General features: G+C 36.4%; 1 protein-coding gene across 1 annotated transcript; it reads right to left on the bottom strand.

The window, feature by feature from the left end:
* Positions 1-905: 905 nt before the first annotated feature.
* On the bottom strand, positions 906-5,310 carry LOC108668227 (dehydrogenase/reductase SDR family member 4-like). The gene is made up of 6 exons (XM_047885059.1): positions 5,145-5,310; positions 4,000-4,201; positions 3,521-3,676; positions 3,068-3,202; positions 2,802-2,857; positions 906-2,652 (listed from the first exon to the last, which is right to left on the bottom strand). The coding sequence occupies exons 1-6, from the start codon at positions 5,255-5,257 to the stop codon at positions 2,538-2,540; spliced, it is 777 nt and encodes a 258-aa protein (XP_047741015.1). The 5' UTR covers positions 5,258-5,310; the 3' UTR covers positions 906-2,537.
* Positions 5,311-11,288: the final 5,978 nt, after the last annotated feature.

The following is an 11,288-nucleotide window of genomic DNA, read 5'->3' as shown; positions in this document are numbered from 1 at the left end:
GAATGTTCGAGGTAGTTGTGTTTAGTTCTAAGGAAGTATAATAATAACGATTTAGTCCTCTCTATTTAAACTGCTGATTGCATAAGAGTGTCATGTCACACTGACACAATATCATGCTTTCATGCTACATTTCTCTTTTGTCGTGTCACGCTGACTGTTATATTGTAAAGAATGTTCATGCTGGATATATCGATCGATAGTAAACTGCTTAGATTAAATTATTCATTGAGTCATTGTCATCAACTTTAAATTAAACGAAATATTACTAGATAATCACTTTACGAATATTTAGATTAACGGAATTGAAATCATGAATTACTATAACTATATAAACCGTAAACAAGCAGCGTCTGCTGTTCTTCCTACTCCTTAAATGGCAGAATAATAAATTAAAACTACTTAAAGCTTGAAACGGTAATTATAGTTACTCCCCTGTGTATTGAATCATTAATTACGTTTGTATGAATCCGTGTACTTTTTTTAGCTGGTTAAAATGCGTTATGACTTAAAGTTAATTAGAAAATAGTCTTACAATTAAATTATTTAATGTATTACTATTTCAGTCTTATATTTTTTATTTGAATTAATATATTCTTGGGTTTTTATTTAAATTATTTAATTTTTTCCTCACTTGAAATTTCGGCTCCAAGTGTCGAGTTGCTGTCAACGGTTGAAAGCGATTAAGAATTATCGATCAAAATTATCATGCTCATCAGAAATGTTTGGAACAGAAAAAAATTCACGACATTTTACACGAACATTTCTTTCGAAGGAAAATCAAATTACGAAGATATTTAACTCTGTATCGGTGTTTTTATCACCTAGAAGTATTTATTTTTTACACAAGTATTAATTTAATAAATATTAAGACGGAAAGGACATTAAAAAATATTCAAGTATGCATTCTTTCTTTACGTTGCTATTGTTGTCGAATCTAAATCATATTTGACTATTCCAAACCAAAACTATTTATACGAGTGTATGAAGACAAGGACTCCGCAATCGAGAGACACCTTGTACCACTTTTCTGTATATAATATAAAAAGAATGGTCTGGTAGATTGAATGATCAGCCCTCCCCTTGAAAAAAATTTTGTTAGCGCATGCTGTCGAACAAAACTGCGTGCAAATTTTCGGACTGAGTAAATGGGCCGTTAATCCTGAAAAAGGATTTTACTACAATCCTGCTATGGGGCCGTTAACCCCACAGTAGGATTGCAATACAACTCTATAATAGGGCCGTTAATGCCACAATGGGATTCCAAAATAATCCTACAATTGTGCCTTGAAATTATACAGATATGTTACGAGTATCGTTATGCAGATATGTTACGAGTATGTTAATTACGAGTATGCTACAACATAAGATGAGAGGCACCTCGAATGAGCGACAAAGATACGATCTTGTTAATTTTTCATAGTACTGCATGTTTGATTAAGAAGGGTATCCAGCATAAACGCAGCGTTGACGCTAATAGATTAGAGTGATTTGTCTGTAGCAAGCAAATAATTTGCAAAAACGAGCAAGAAAATAATTTTGAAAATTTAATCGCTGGTCATCAATCGAACTTGTAGAATGGAAAAAGTTTTGCCATCTTTTGCTTATTCATCTAGACTCTAGAGCGCGACATAGCCGAACAAGCGTGGCACACTTCTAGCTAAATTCCATAAGAAAATACATTGACCATTGAGCAATGTTCAGTTCCAGCACTAAAATTAGAGTAGCTAGGTCACGAGTTCAACTCTGATAATTTGCGCTCACTTTTAAACACCTACTTTCTGAGTCTGGATGTTGTGAAGCATTGTCCGGAATTGTCGGTGTCCTTGTGTTTATCTTAAAGTATATATTCATTTCAGCTAATGGGTTATTTAAGTGTTTTGCTTGGTTACAAGATCTGAATGGGTTGCATGTAATGCACTTCCAACTATGACGATCACGTGTCTGGAAGAAATGGCGTCGAGATGAAGCAAGGGCATAGAACAAGTTCAACGAGATCCGCTGGAGACAATTTTTCAAGCAAAAATAAGGAAAATTACAATGTTCATTTATTTAGTGATACATATATATTAAAAGAACCGTCATGTATGGGCCATTATAGACAGATTTCGCTGAAGCCGTGACCGTCGCAAGATGTAATTCCCAAACTACTTCTGATATACCTACTACCTTATTTATATTATCATTTGCATGGTAATAGCATCTCTGTGCATAATTTCTGAATTTAACTCTGCACCGCTGCCAATGGCTAGGTAGAGTGTGGCAAAGTTGTAAATCGTTATCAGATTATTATTATTAGTGGTTGTCAGAGAACTCTTTCGTGGATGAACAAAAATAATTAAAATCATCCACAAAACACCATGTGATCGCGTACCTCCTGAAAGGTGGTTTGCGTACGACGACTCCCACTTGCCTACGCATATCACAGTTTAACCGCTACATGTAAGTTGTACCACCGGTGGCACAAAACAAGCTTGCAATGAACGCCATATGCTGGCGGTTAATGTGTTAAGAAGCCCCTGGTCTAGAGCTTCTAGAATCTAGAGCCTAGACGGCATGCCGCCACCAACCGCGAAGTTTTCCCCTGTGATGTAGGACGCGTCGTCCGAGGCCAAGAAGACGGCCATACCTGCCGCCTCGTGAGGCTCTCCGGCCCTGGAAATTTTCAGGAGGTTCGATCTGAACGCAAAATTAAGATGAAAATTGATTCTGAAATTTGGATCTCGGTGAAAAGCATAGTAACGATTATGCCATTTTTTTAAAGCAAACAGTTACATGTTTATTATATACTGCTGTGAACTCGCCTGCGCATAGGTATGCTCGGGAGCATCCTGTTGTAGATTTCTTCGTCCGCGTGCAACTGAAAAAAGTATCTCATCAATATTATGAGCAGAGGCGATATTTGTGCAACGGCTGTCATGAAGATTATTAGTTCATGAAAATGAGTTTACTTATATCAGGCTTACACAAATGAGTAGACAAGCAGATGAGTTTCTAACTACACTTTGGTTCGAATCTATATTTTCTAAGCGTTTACTTTTTCCAGTGAAGTCTCATGAAATACACTCACCACTTCGCCAAAACGGGTTTTGAAGAGACCAGGCAGGAGGCAGTTCACCCGCACGTTGTCAGGAGCGAGTTGCTGAGCGACCATTTTACTCATGGCCAGCAGGCAGGACTTGCTGACGATGTAGCCGCTCAGAGCCTGTTAATTAACATTAGCAATAATAATGCTAATATTATCATTATTAGGTATAATTTTTGCAATGCAGCAAAAGTATTTGAGCAAATTTGAATCCCTGAAACCGTTTGTATTGTCTTTTTTGCTGATAACCAACAATGATTGATGAACAATGTGTTCAAACAACGCAATTTCGTTCATGTTAAACGAAGCCAGCCTTTTGCATCAAACACTATTGACGATTTTCGATCTTGAATAATTTTAAGTCTACCTCAGATTAGGAGCGTTAAATTTTTGTATAACATATATTACATCATCTGAATAGTAGATTATGATACGTGCAGTGTGAGGAATGATTTGGCCAAGGGTCGCTACGCTGCCTACGTAAATGATGGACCCTTTCTTCTTCTTCTGCATGTGCGGCGCGACGAGTTTCGTGAGCGCCCACGTGCTCTTCACATTAATGTCGAAGAGCTTGTCCCACACTGACTCCGAACACTGCACACAATTTGCACCGTTAGTTCGAAATATTTCCGCTCGAATTTTCTCAGTATTTCAGATTTGCTCGTACTATCGAAATGAACTATAATTAAAAATATACACAAAGATAGTCATTATTGCGTAAAAACTTAGTTCCATAGATGTTGAACGCAAATTCGTCACTATTATATCTATACTTGAGAAATAATAAAGGCAAGTCCTACGATTAGAATTTTCTCCGTTCCTAAGAAAGGACGAGAATTAAACNCTGTCTCTTATACACATCTAGATGTGTATAAGAGACAGACATTGCACTGCACGCCAATGATAATCATTTAAACAAGGGTAAACAGTTCACTAACCTGATCGATCAAGTTGTGCCTGTCCTCGGGTTTGCCGACATTGCACTGCACGCCAAGCACGTCCTTCAAGCCGAGGTCGTGCATCTCCTGCACGGCGCGCTCCACGTTGTGGCTCCGCCGGCTGCTTACCACCACGCGCGCGCCCTCCTGGCCCATGCGCTTCGCGATCGCAAGACCAATGCTGAAAGACAACACTCTTGTTAATTCAATACGAACTAACAGCCTGCCATAATAATAGATCTTATGATAATAATAATCGTGCCTGCTTGATGTTACTAAAATAATAGTGAACAGAAAGAGCATTGCATCAGTAAATATCACTTGATAGACAAGTGTTGTGCTCATGAAGAATGATCATGTTCTGAGATGACTTGTATGTTGATATTGTGGGGATTTTGGGAATAGCAATATATTGAAACTTCATTTGGTGTACCATTTAGAGTAGTTGTACTGGATCAGTTGCGTTATTAGGACTGTTTTAAGTTGGCATTAGCCCAATATTCTTAAGCCCTTTAAATTATTTTAAGATCATTTTAAAATTATAATGATTAGTTTTTTTAGTAGTAGAAAATGCCAACAAATTCCGTGTAATGTGGCCTGAATAAAGAATATGTTGTTAATGCTATAAACATACAGTACTCATCGTGTTTGTTGTGTGCTGTACTAAAGATGTTGTCAGCTGCTAGTGAAATTAAACGAATGGTCACATTCAGTACATCCCCCCCCTCGTATCCTTAAAACCTAGTGACGCTCTCTGTACGAGGGATCTGAGATGGTTATTCATTTATTGCCAGATGACGATTAACTCAGGGAACAACATCTGTGTTGCTCTTATCTATCGCGGGCGTTAATTTTAACGGCGGACTGATATATTAGGAGCAGATAGAAAAGCCGGCGTTATGAAACAGACATGTAAATATTGGAAAAACAATATAAGATACTAAGGCGAGCGCCTCTGCCAGATTTTCATACGTGGTAGAGCCACATATGTGCGGAAAGCCAGCAAGTGCACATTTATGATAGAACGGTAAGTTAAGTGAGTATATTCTATTCTACTGTTAATTTTTTGAATAATTGAAACGTATTAGACATTCTTTACTTGAAGTTCTGCATTACTATTTTACCCGTCCGTAGAGCCGGTGAGGACGGCCACTTGACCGCTGAGTTTGTTGCTTGCGTGCGACATTTGCCTGCACTGGCGTGCGGAGGCGAGGGCTGATCTGCTTGAAGCCAACATCTTTGTGGTGTGTAAAGAGCTTTAGAATCTGTCAAATATCTCAGAAAAACACCTGTGAATTTTGGAAAAAATATAACTCAGTACTCACTGCAGTGAGTGACAGAGAGAGCATTTTCTCGTCGACGAAAACATGAAGTCACAGACAGACGGACGGACAGACAGACGGACATGACGAGCACAATAGGGCATTTTTTCCAGAAATGAGAAAATGCGCTAAAAGTACAAGACCTAGAAAGTCCTAGATGAACCGCGCTCACTTATATATTTCGTTAGTAGTAACTGAAGTGAAGTTTATAGACTTTTTTGTCGTACTCTACCGCCCGATCATTTAAATAAATAACGATTATTAGTAGCGATGAGACGTGTCTACACCAGCTGATGATGCAATCGACTAACCCACAGTATGTTGCTGACATAAAATGAGTGTCGGAGCTGATGATGGGCACGGTTAATGACATCTCCTCACTCTCCACCTGCTGGTCAGTCCGTGAGAACGTCTTCCTATTGGTTTAGATTTCTTATCAACGTACAAGCACGCAAAATCTCCTGTATCAAAGGTTGGGTGGTACGTGAAGTATATATAATGTTTGTTTTGTATCATAGATATGGTAAATGAAAAAAAGCTGTGACGTAGTTTAACTCAGACACTATGGAAACTGATCGGAAGTAGCTGGTCTTCCCTTTGGGAATATTCAAATTGTGTCTAAGTTAACACCTAATTTCTCACGGCAAGATTTGGAGTTCCGGCTAATTTTAGTTGTTTTCGAAATTAGATTGAATTGTTTCAGTATTACGCATTTTTACTTTGTACTCATGTTTAGGAAAGTCGAATGCTAAGTCACGTGAAACAAAGTCAGGAAAGAGTTTTGTGCAATACCGTTCAGCAGAGAATTAACGGTTTAGTACAAACATAAAAAATCGATAAATTTTAACCTTGATGTCGTACCAAAAATTACTTTTTAAAGACAACACTTCTAAAGAATCAAGTGTCTCCGATGTTACACATGTACAATGAATTATTTTATTATGAAATATTACACAACTTAATTTTTAAATTTTATATATAAAATTAAAGAAAATTAATTTTTTCAAAAATCATTTATTCTGTCAATTGTTTCATGCATTGCCTCCGAATTTACGCAAGTGTGGAAAATTTTACATCTATTGGACAGGTAGAAGTGTGTTGAATATCGATTATAAGATTTGTAGAAGACAAAATTATTTTTTCAATTTTTTTTCAATTTAAATTGTTTTTTATTTTTTGAAATTATATATTCTGTCAATTGATTCATGCATTGTCTCCAACTTTACCCAAGTGTGCAAAATTTTAGATCGATTGGACAGGTAGAAGTGTGTTAAATATCGATTATAAGATTCGTAGCAGACAGACAAACCAACAAAGAAACAAATAAACAACAAGAAGTAAAGTTAAAGAAAACAAACAAACAACAAGAAGTAAAGTTAAAGAAAAGTGTTGTAAAAGATCAAAAACTTGGTACAAAATACACTGGTATTTTGTTGACAGAATATTTAGCGTTCAATCAAACAATATTATTTACAATTAAGTCGTTCGCAATTCTGATGAAACTTCTGAAACGCATCCTCAATTGTTGATAGTGTGGTTCGATCGCCTTGCTCATCTGACGGAGTTTCAATGAAGTGATTACCCTGATTGTGGTATGTTTTGCGCAGTGTGTCCCAAACACGCTGTAATCGAGTACCATGCACTTGTAGATGCATTTACGTAGCTTACCACAATAGCCCTAACAAAATTCAGGGACCACCTATAGGCTTCGGCCGAATAGTCGCTACACTCGAGGCAAAGTTATTCTGGCACTGCACTGCGACACGATCGAAGTCGGTTTCTGGGCCCTACTTTCGAAAAAAGTTAAGAGGTCGTAAGTTCATCAGCCTTTCATCATTGACAGCCTTTCAAGCAGAATCCACCAATCATGGACAAGAAAATAGAGCGTAATTACTTACGTTAACTTAGCGAGTTTTGAAAGTATAGGCACTGGTCAGAATCCCCTTTCCGATTTACTAGTCACCAGAGAGCATGAGAAGGGTTGCCCGAGCTGAAAAGCTACCCAAAGCTGCCTTTCAAACCCAAAGCCGAAGTGGATTTGAAGCGGCTGATTTACGCGCTCCTATAGTCTATAGGCGAACCCGATATCAGTGTCAGGCCCGCATCTAAATTTTGTTAGAGAGGTACCATGGCGCAATTGCTGCGTGCCATCAAATAATACTTGATATTAATATTTAGTTAATGAGAAGCATTAGTTGAACTTCTTATTATTTGGTGGGCTGATATAATTAGTGAATTCTATTTTCGGAGTATTTCATAATCACCAAATGAGTAGGTATATAGCGATAACGTCGCTAGTGCAATCGAAGTTAAAGTTGAACAAGTTTTCCCGTACAAACGGACTCACAAGGATATTTCGAACTAATTATTTAAGCTAAACTCGATCTGGAATTAAATAATATATGGTAGTGATGATAATAACCGATAATCGACGCTTTGAGATATACGCTGTGAGTTTGTTGAGATCCATGTACCCTTTCATAGGGACCTGCTGTTGAAGATCTATTGATTTAAAAGAGAGTCACGTAGAATATATTAAATTAAGTACGTATAACGTAGATTAACTTTGAATGTATTATACACTGGATTGACTCGTTTCTTTTGTGCTTCAAATCTGAATTACAAGTTTTTTGTTCATTTCTTGTCGCATGAGCTTAATTAAGTCTAGAGTCTGGTCTAATTAACCTGTACTTGTTTTTTTATTGACTTAAACGTTGAGCTGTCATTGTGAATTATAGATATACAGACTGTCATTACATAATTATGATATTGTGTCGGCAGTAGTAATGAAAACTATGTAAAATTGACATGGTATTGTAAAATAATTTATTGCTTTTGTGTGCATAATATTATGAAGAGCTGACATATTTAACTCGGTGATAGAGTGAACGATACAGTACGAGGAAGGTAATGTGACCTCCATATCAGCGTGAAACATCCTCCCCCAAGCAGACACAGCCACTCAACACGCATGCAGATGTTCAACAAGATAAAGATTAGGTTCCCACATTTTTGCTTGTAACGCGGTTCAGTGCAGAATAACTGCAAAATGCAATCATCATGGGACATTTTGTTGTTTAAATATAAAATGCAGACTTAACAAAATAGAAATTACAATCATCATGGGACATTTAGTTATTTAAATATAAAATGCATAGCGGGCCCTAAGGCCCAGCTGCATCAATAGTGTTCTCATAAGCGTTTGCATTGCACGATACACTTTCCTCATGATTGTTTTGCATCGTACAAATTAAACGGGATATCAGAAAAGCATTTGTTAGGCAGCGTGTCGTGCACATATTGAAAACTGCTCGAAATAACCTGAATGCAAACTTTAAGCAATAGAATCAATCGAGTTTTTAGCGAACTTTCACTTGGTATGGTTGGATTTTAATGTTTATTTTCCCCATAGGCGAAATGTTTTGTGGTTTTTCTCCACTCACTTCTGCTCCAGGCTCCTATCTAAGGCCAGTCCTAATCGTTCTCATATACATCTGCTCATTACTTAATAGCTGCTCACTGTCAAAATTATCACTGTTATTTAATAGGACAATAAGCGATATAACTTGATGGCTTCATATCAAACCACAGCCTAATATAACGAGCTCTCAGAATTTCATTATTTTGTCGATCTTTAACAATGCAAGTAACACATTTCTCATTAACCTCTGTTATACCTCGGTTAGCCCGGCAAAATTGACGATAGCTCTATCGATTTTTATAACTCGACATATTAAACTCGATAATTCAGCAATCAAATCAGCAATCTCTAACTACAACTGTCAAATTAAACAAAAAAATACTTGAGAAATCAGACTTTCCAAGTTACCTCTAAGTCGTTTGGAAGTATTGTGGACTGAGTTACATGGTCGTTTTCATGAGGAAATCTGCTGATGACATTTGATGGTCTGCAGGACAAGTATTGTATCGCAGCTTTTGGAAGATGAGGATTTCATAAATCAACATTTTTCACAAAGTTTTGCTAAAAAAATTCTTTATGAAATTGTTTTTGTATTTTACAACCCCATTACTGGACAGACTTTACGTAGTTGTCATTTTATAATATATTTGTACTTGGTTAATTGAAATTAAATTATAACAATACAAGCTCGACCGAGATCAGTGAGCAAAATTATTTGTCAGACGTGTTAAAAATGGAAATAACTGGAAATTGAAAGCACGAATGATTGTTGATCTCTAATTAACAAGAAGTATTCTTTGATTGGACCAACTGAAAACCATTTTTAATAGTGGTAAACGACATCTAAGCAGCCCACATAACCAAATGAACTTCGAGGCATTAATGAAATGTAATTGGCAGAAACTATAACTGATGATGAATGGATTCTTACGGCTAGTTTGCTCAGTGTCGGTGATTCTAGATGCAATTAAAGGCAGATTGCCATATGACCAGAACGGATATTAGCTGTGAAGCACACTCAATAAATTCGAACAAAAATATTTCTTGTTTCTTATATCCGTTTCCACCAATTGATTGCTTTTATAGCGTTTATTAGGGACTTCTTGTGCAACTTTATAGTGGAGCTTTCGCCTCTTGTGATTCGGTTGATTAAAAAAAATCTTTCATCATTCTTTAGAGAAAATGCAAGCAGCTGGCACTTATAATTTTATGTGTCTATATACCCCAGCTCAAAGGTCAAGTGATAGTTCTTGAAGTCTACTTTTCCATTATGAAATATTCTTGAAATCAGCCCAAGATTTGCTCAATCTTAAAAATAGACGACCGGATATTACAAGTTTTGCTCTAAACTTTGCGTGGTAAGCCAAGTGCTCAAAAGTTTAATTTAGTGGGTAGCATATATCGAGCCTTTTTCGTACAACCTGCGATCCGTTTCAGTTTTCTATATTGCGAAAATTTTCAGCTGCTTTTTACGAACATATGAGGGACGTAATAAATTTTGTCTTAGAAATTTCTAGTGTTTTCTGCCATTATTATTGTGTAATTTAACTTTTAGGGACAAAAATCAGCTACAAAGTTTTTTTTTTCAGATAAAACCGAACTTTATTTCGCCAGTTCAAGTTTCAATATCCAGACTAATTATGTGTAGGCTTGTGAATTGCCAGCTGTAATTTGAGTTCTGTGAGAGAGGCTAAAGACTGATACGTATATCTTCGTTGATACGGTTTCTCTGATAAGAAACATTGGGTATAACATCTACTATTCTGTGCCCAGATAAATTTACTAATACTTTACTATTCGTAAGTACCAAGAATCAAACTACGTAAATTCAACTCAACCCAATCACAACATCGTAAATTTTTTGAGGAATTAATTTACCATAAGGAGTGAAAGTCTAAATATTAAATCCAGACGGAAATAAAGACAGAGGCAAAATTAAGCAGAGGTAAAAGCTATAAAGGCTGGACCCGCGTATTGGACATGTAAAATTATGACTTTGACTTAGATTAAAGATTTTTGATTTTTATTTTTTGGCTCCTCTGCTAGTCAATCGTACGGAGGAATACAGTACGGAGGAAAATTATACAATTTATGATCATAGAGTTTTTTATAGCAAATATAAGTTATCACGAATTGAAGCTTATAATAAAATCTAACGATTCGCACGATGTCTTCTAAGGCTGGCAAGGTATTGAAAATCTTTTACTATCTAAGAGTTTTATGTTATTACTAATTAAAACTTCCATAATATCTTACACCTGGTCAGGTTTTAAATAGCGGCAACTGAGCCGACGAAATTTCCTTTTTGAGGCCAAATATACTCTGTTAATTTTAGCATAGTTAAATAAAAAGCTTGGGAAATTCGAAGTTGAGTCTAATAAGTAAGTGCAATGAGCAATTATGCCCTTAACTGTCATCATCAGCACTCTAGTGTAGGGATTTTCAGGCATATTTATCGTTGATGATTTTCAACGAAATAGAAGAACATTTTCTAATTTAACTATTAGTTAGCAAGGAACTTTGGT

This window comes from Hyalella azteca, unplaced genomic scaffold (genome assembly GCF_000764305.2).
Source record: "Hyalella azteca isolate HAZT.00-mixed unplaced genomic scaffold, Hazt_2.0.2 contig16840, whole genome shotgun sequence".
Classification (NCBI taxonomy): Eukaryota; Metazoa; Arthropoda; class Malacostraca; order Amphipoda; family Hyalellidae; genus Hyalella; species Hyalella azteca.
Note: the sequence above shows the minus strand (reverse complement) of the source record. Positions and strands in the feature narration are given on the sequence as shown.

What these genes read in the sequence shown, in the direction of transcription:
- LOC108668227 (XM_047885059.1), bottom strand. Translation starts at nt 5,257, where the DNA reads ATGTTGGCTTCAAGCAGATCAGCCCTCGCCTCCGCACGCCAGTGCAGG. An exon ending in TTAGTGAACTGTTTACCCTT is followed by an intron (nt 3,677 to 3,999) that starts GTTTAAATGATT and finishes AATTGTGTGCAG; the next exon opens with TGTTCGGAGTCAGTGTGGGA. An exon ending in AAACCCGTTTTGGCGAAGTG is followed by an intron (nt 2,858 to 3,067) that starts GTGAGTGTATTT and finishes TACTTTTTTCAG; the next exon opens with TTGCACGCGGACGAAGAAAT.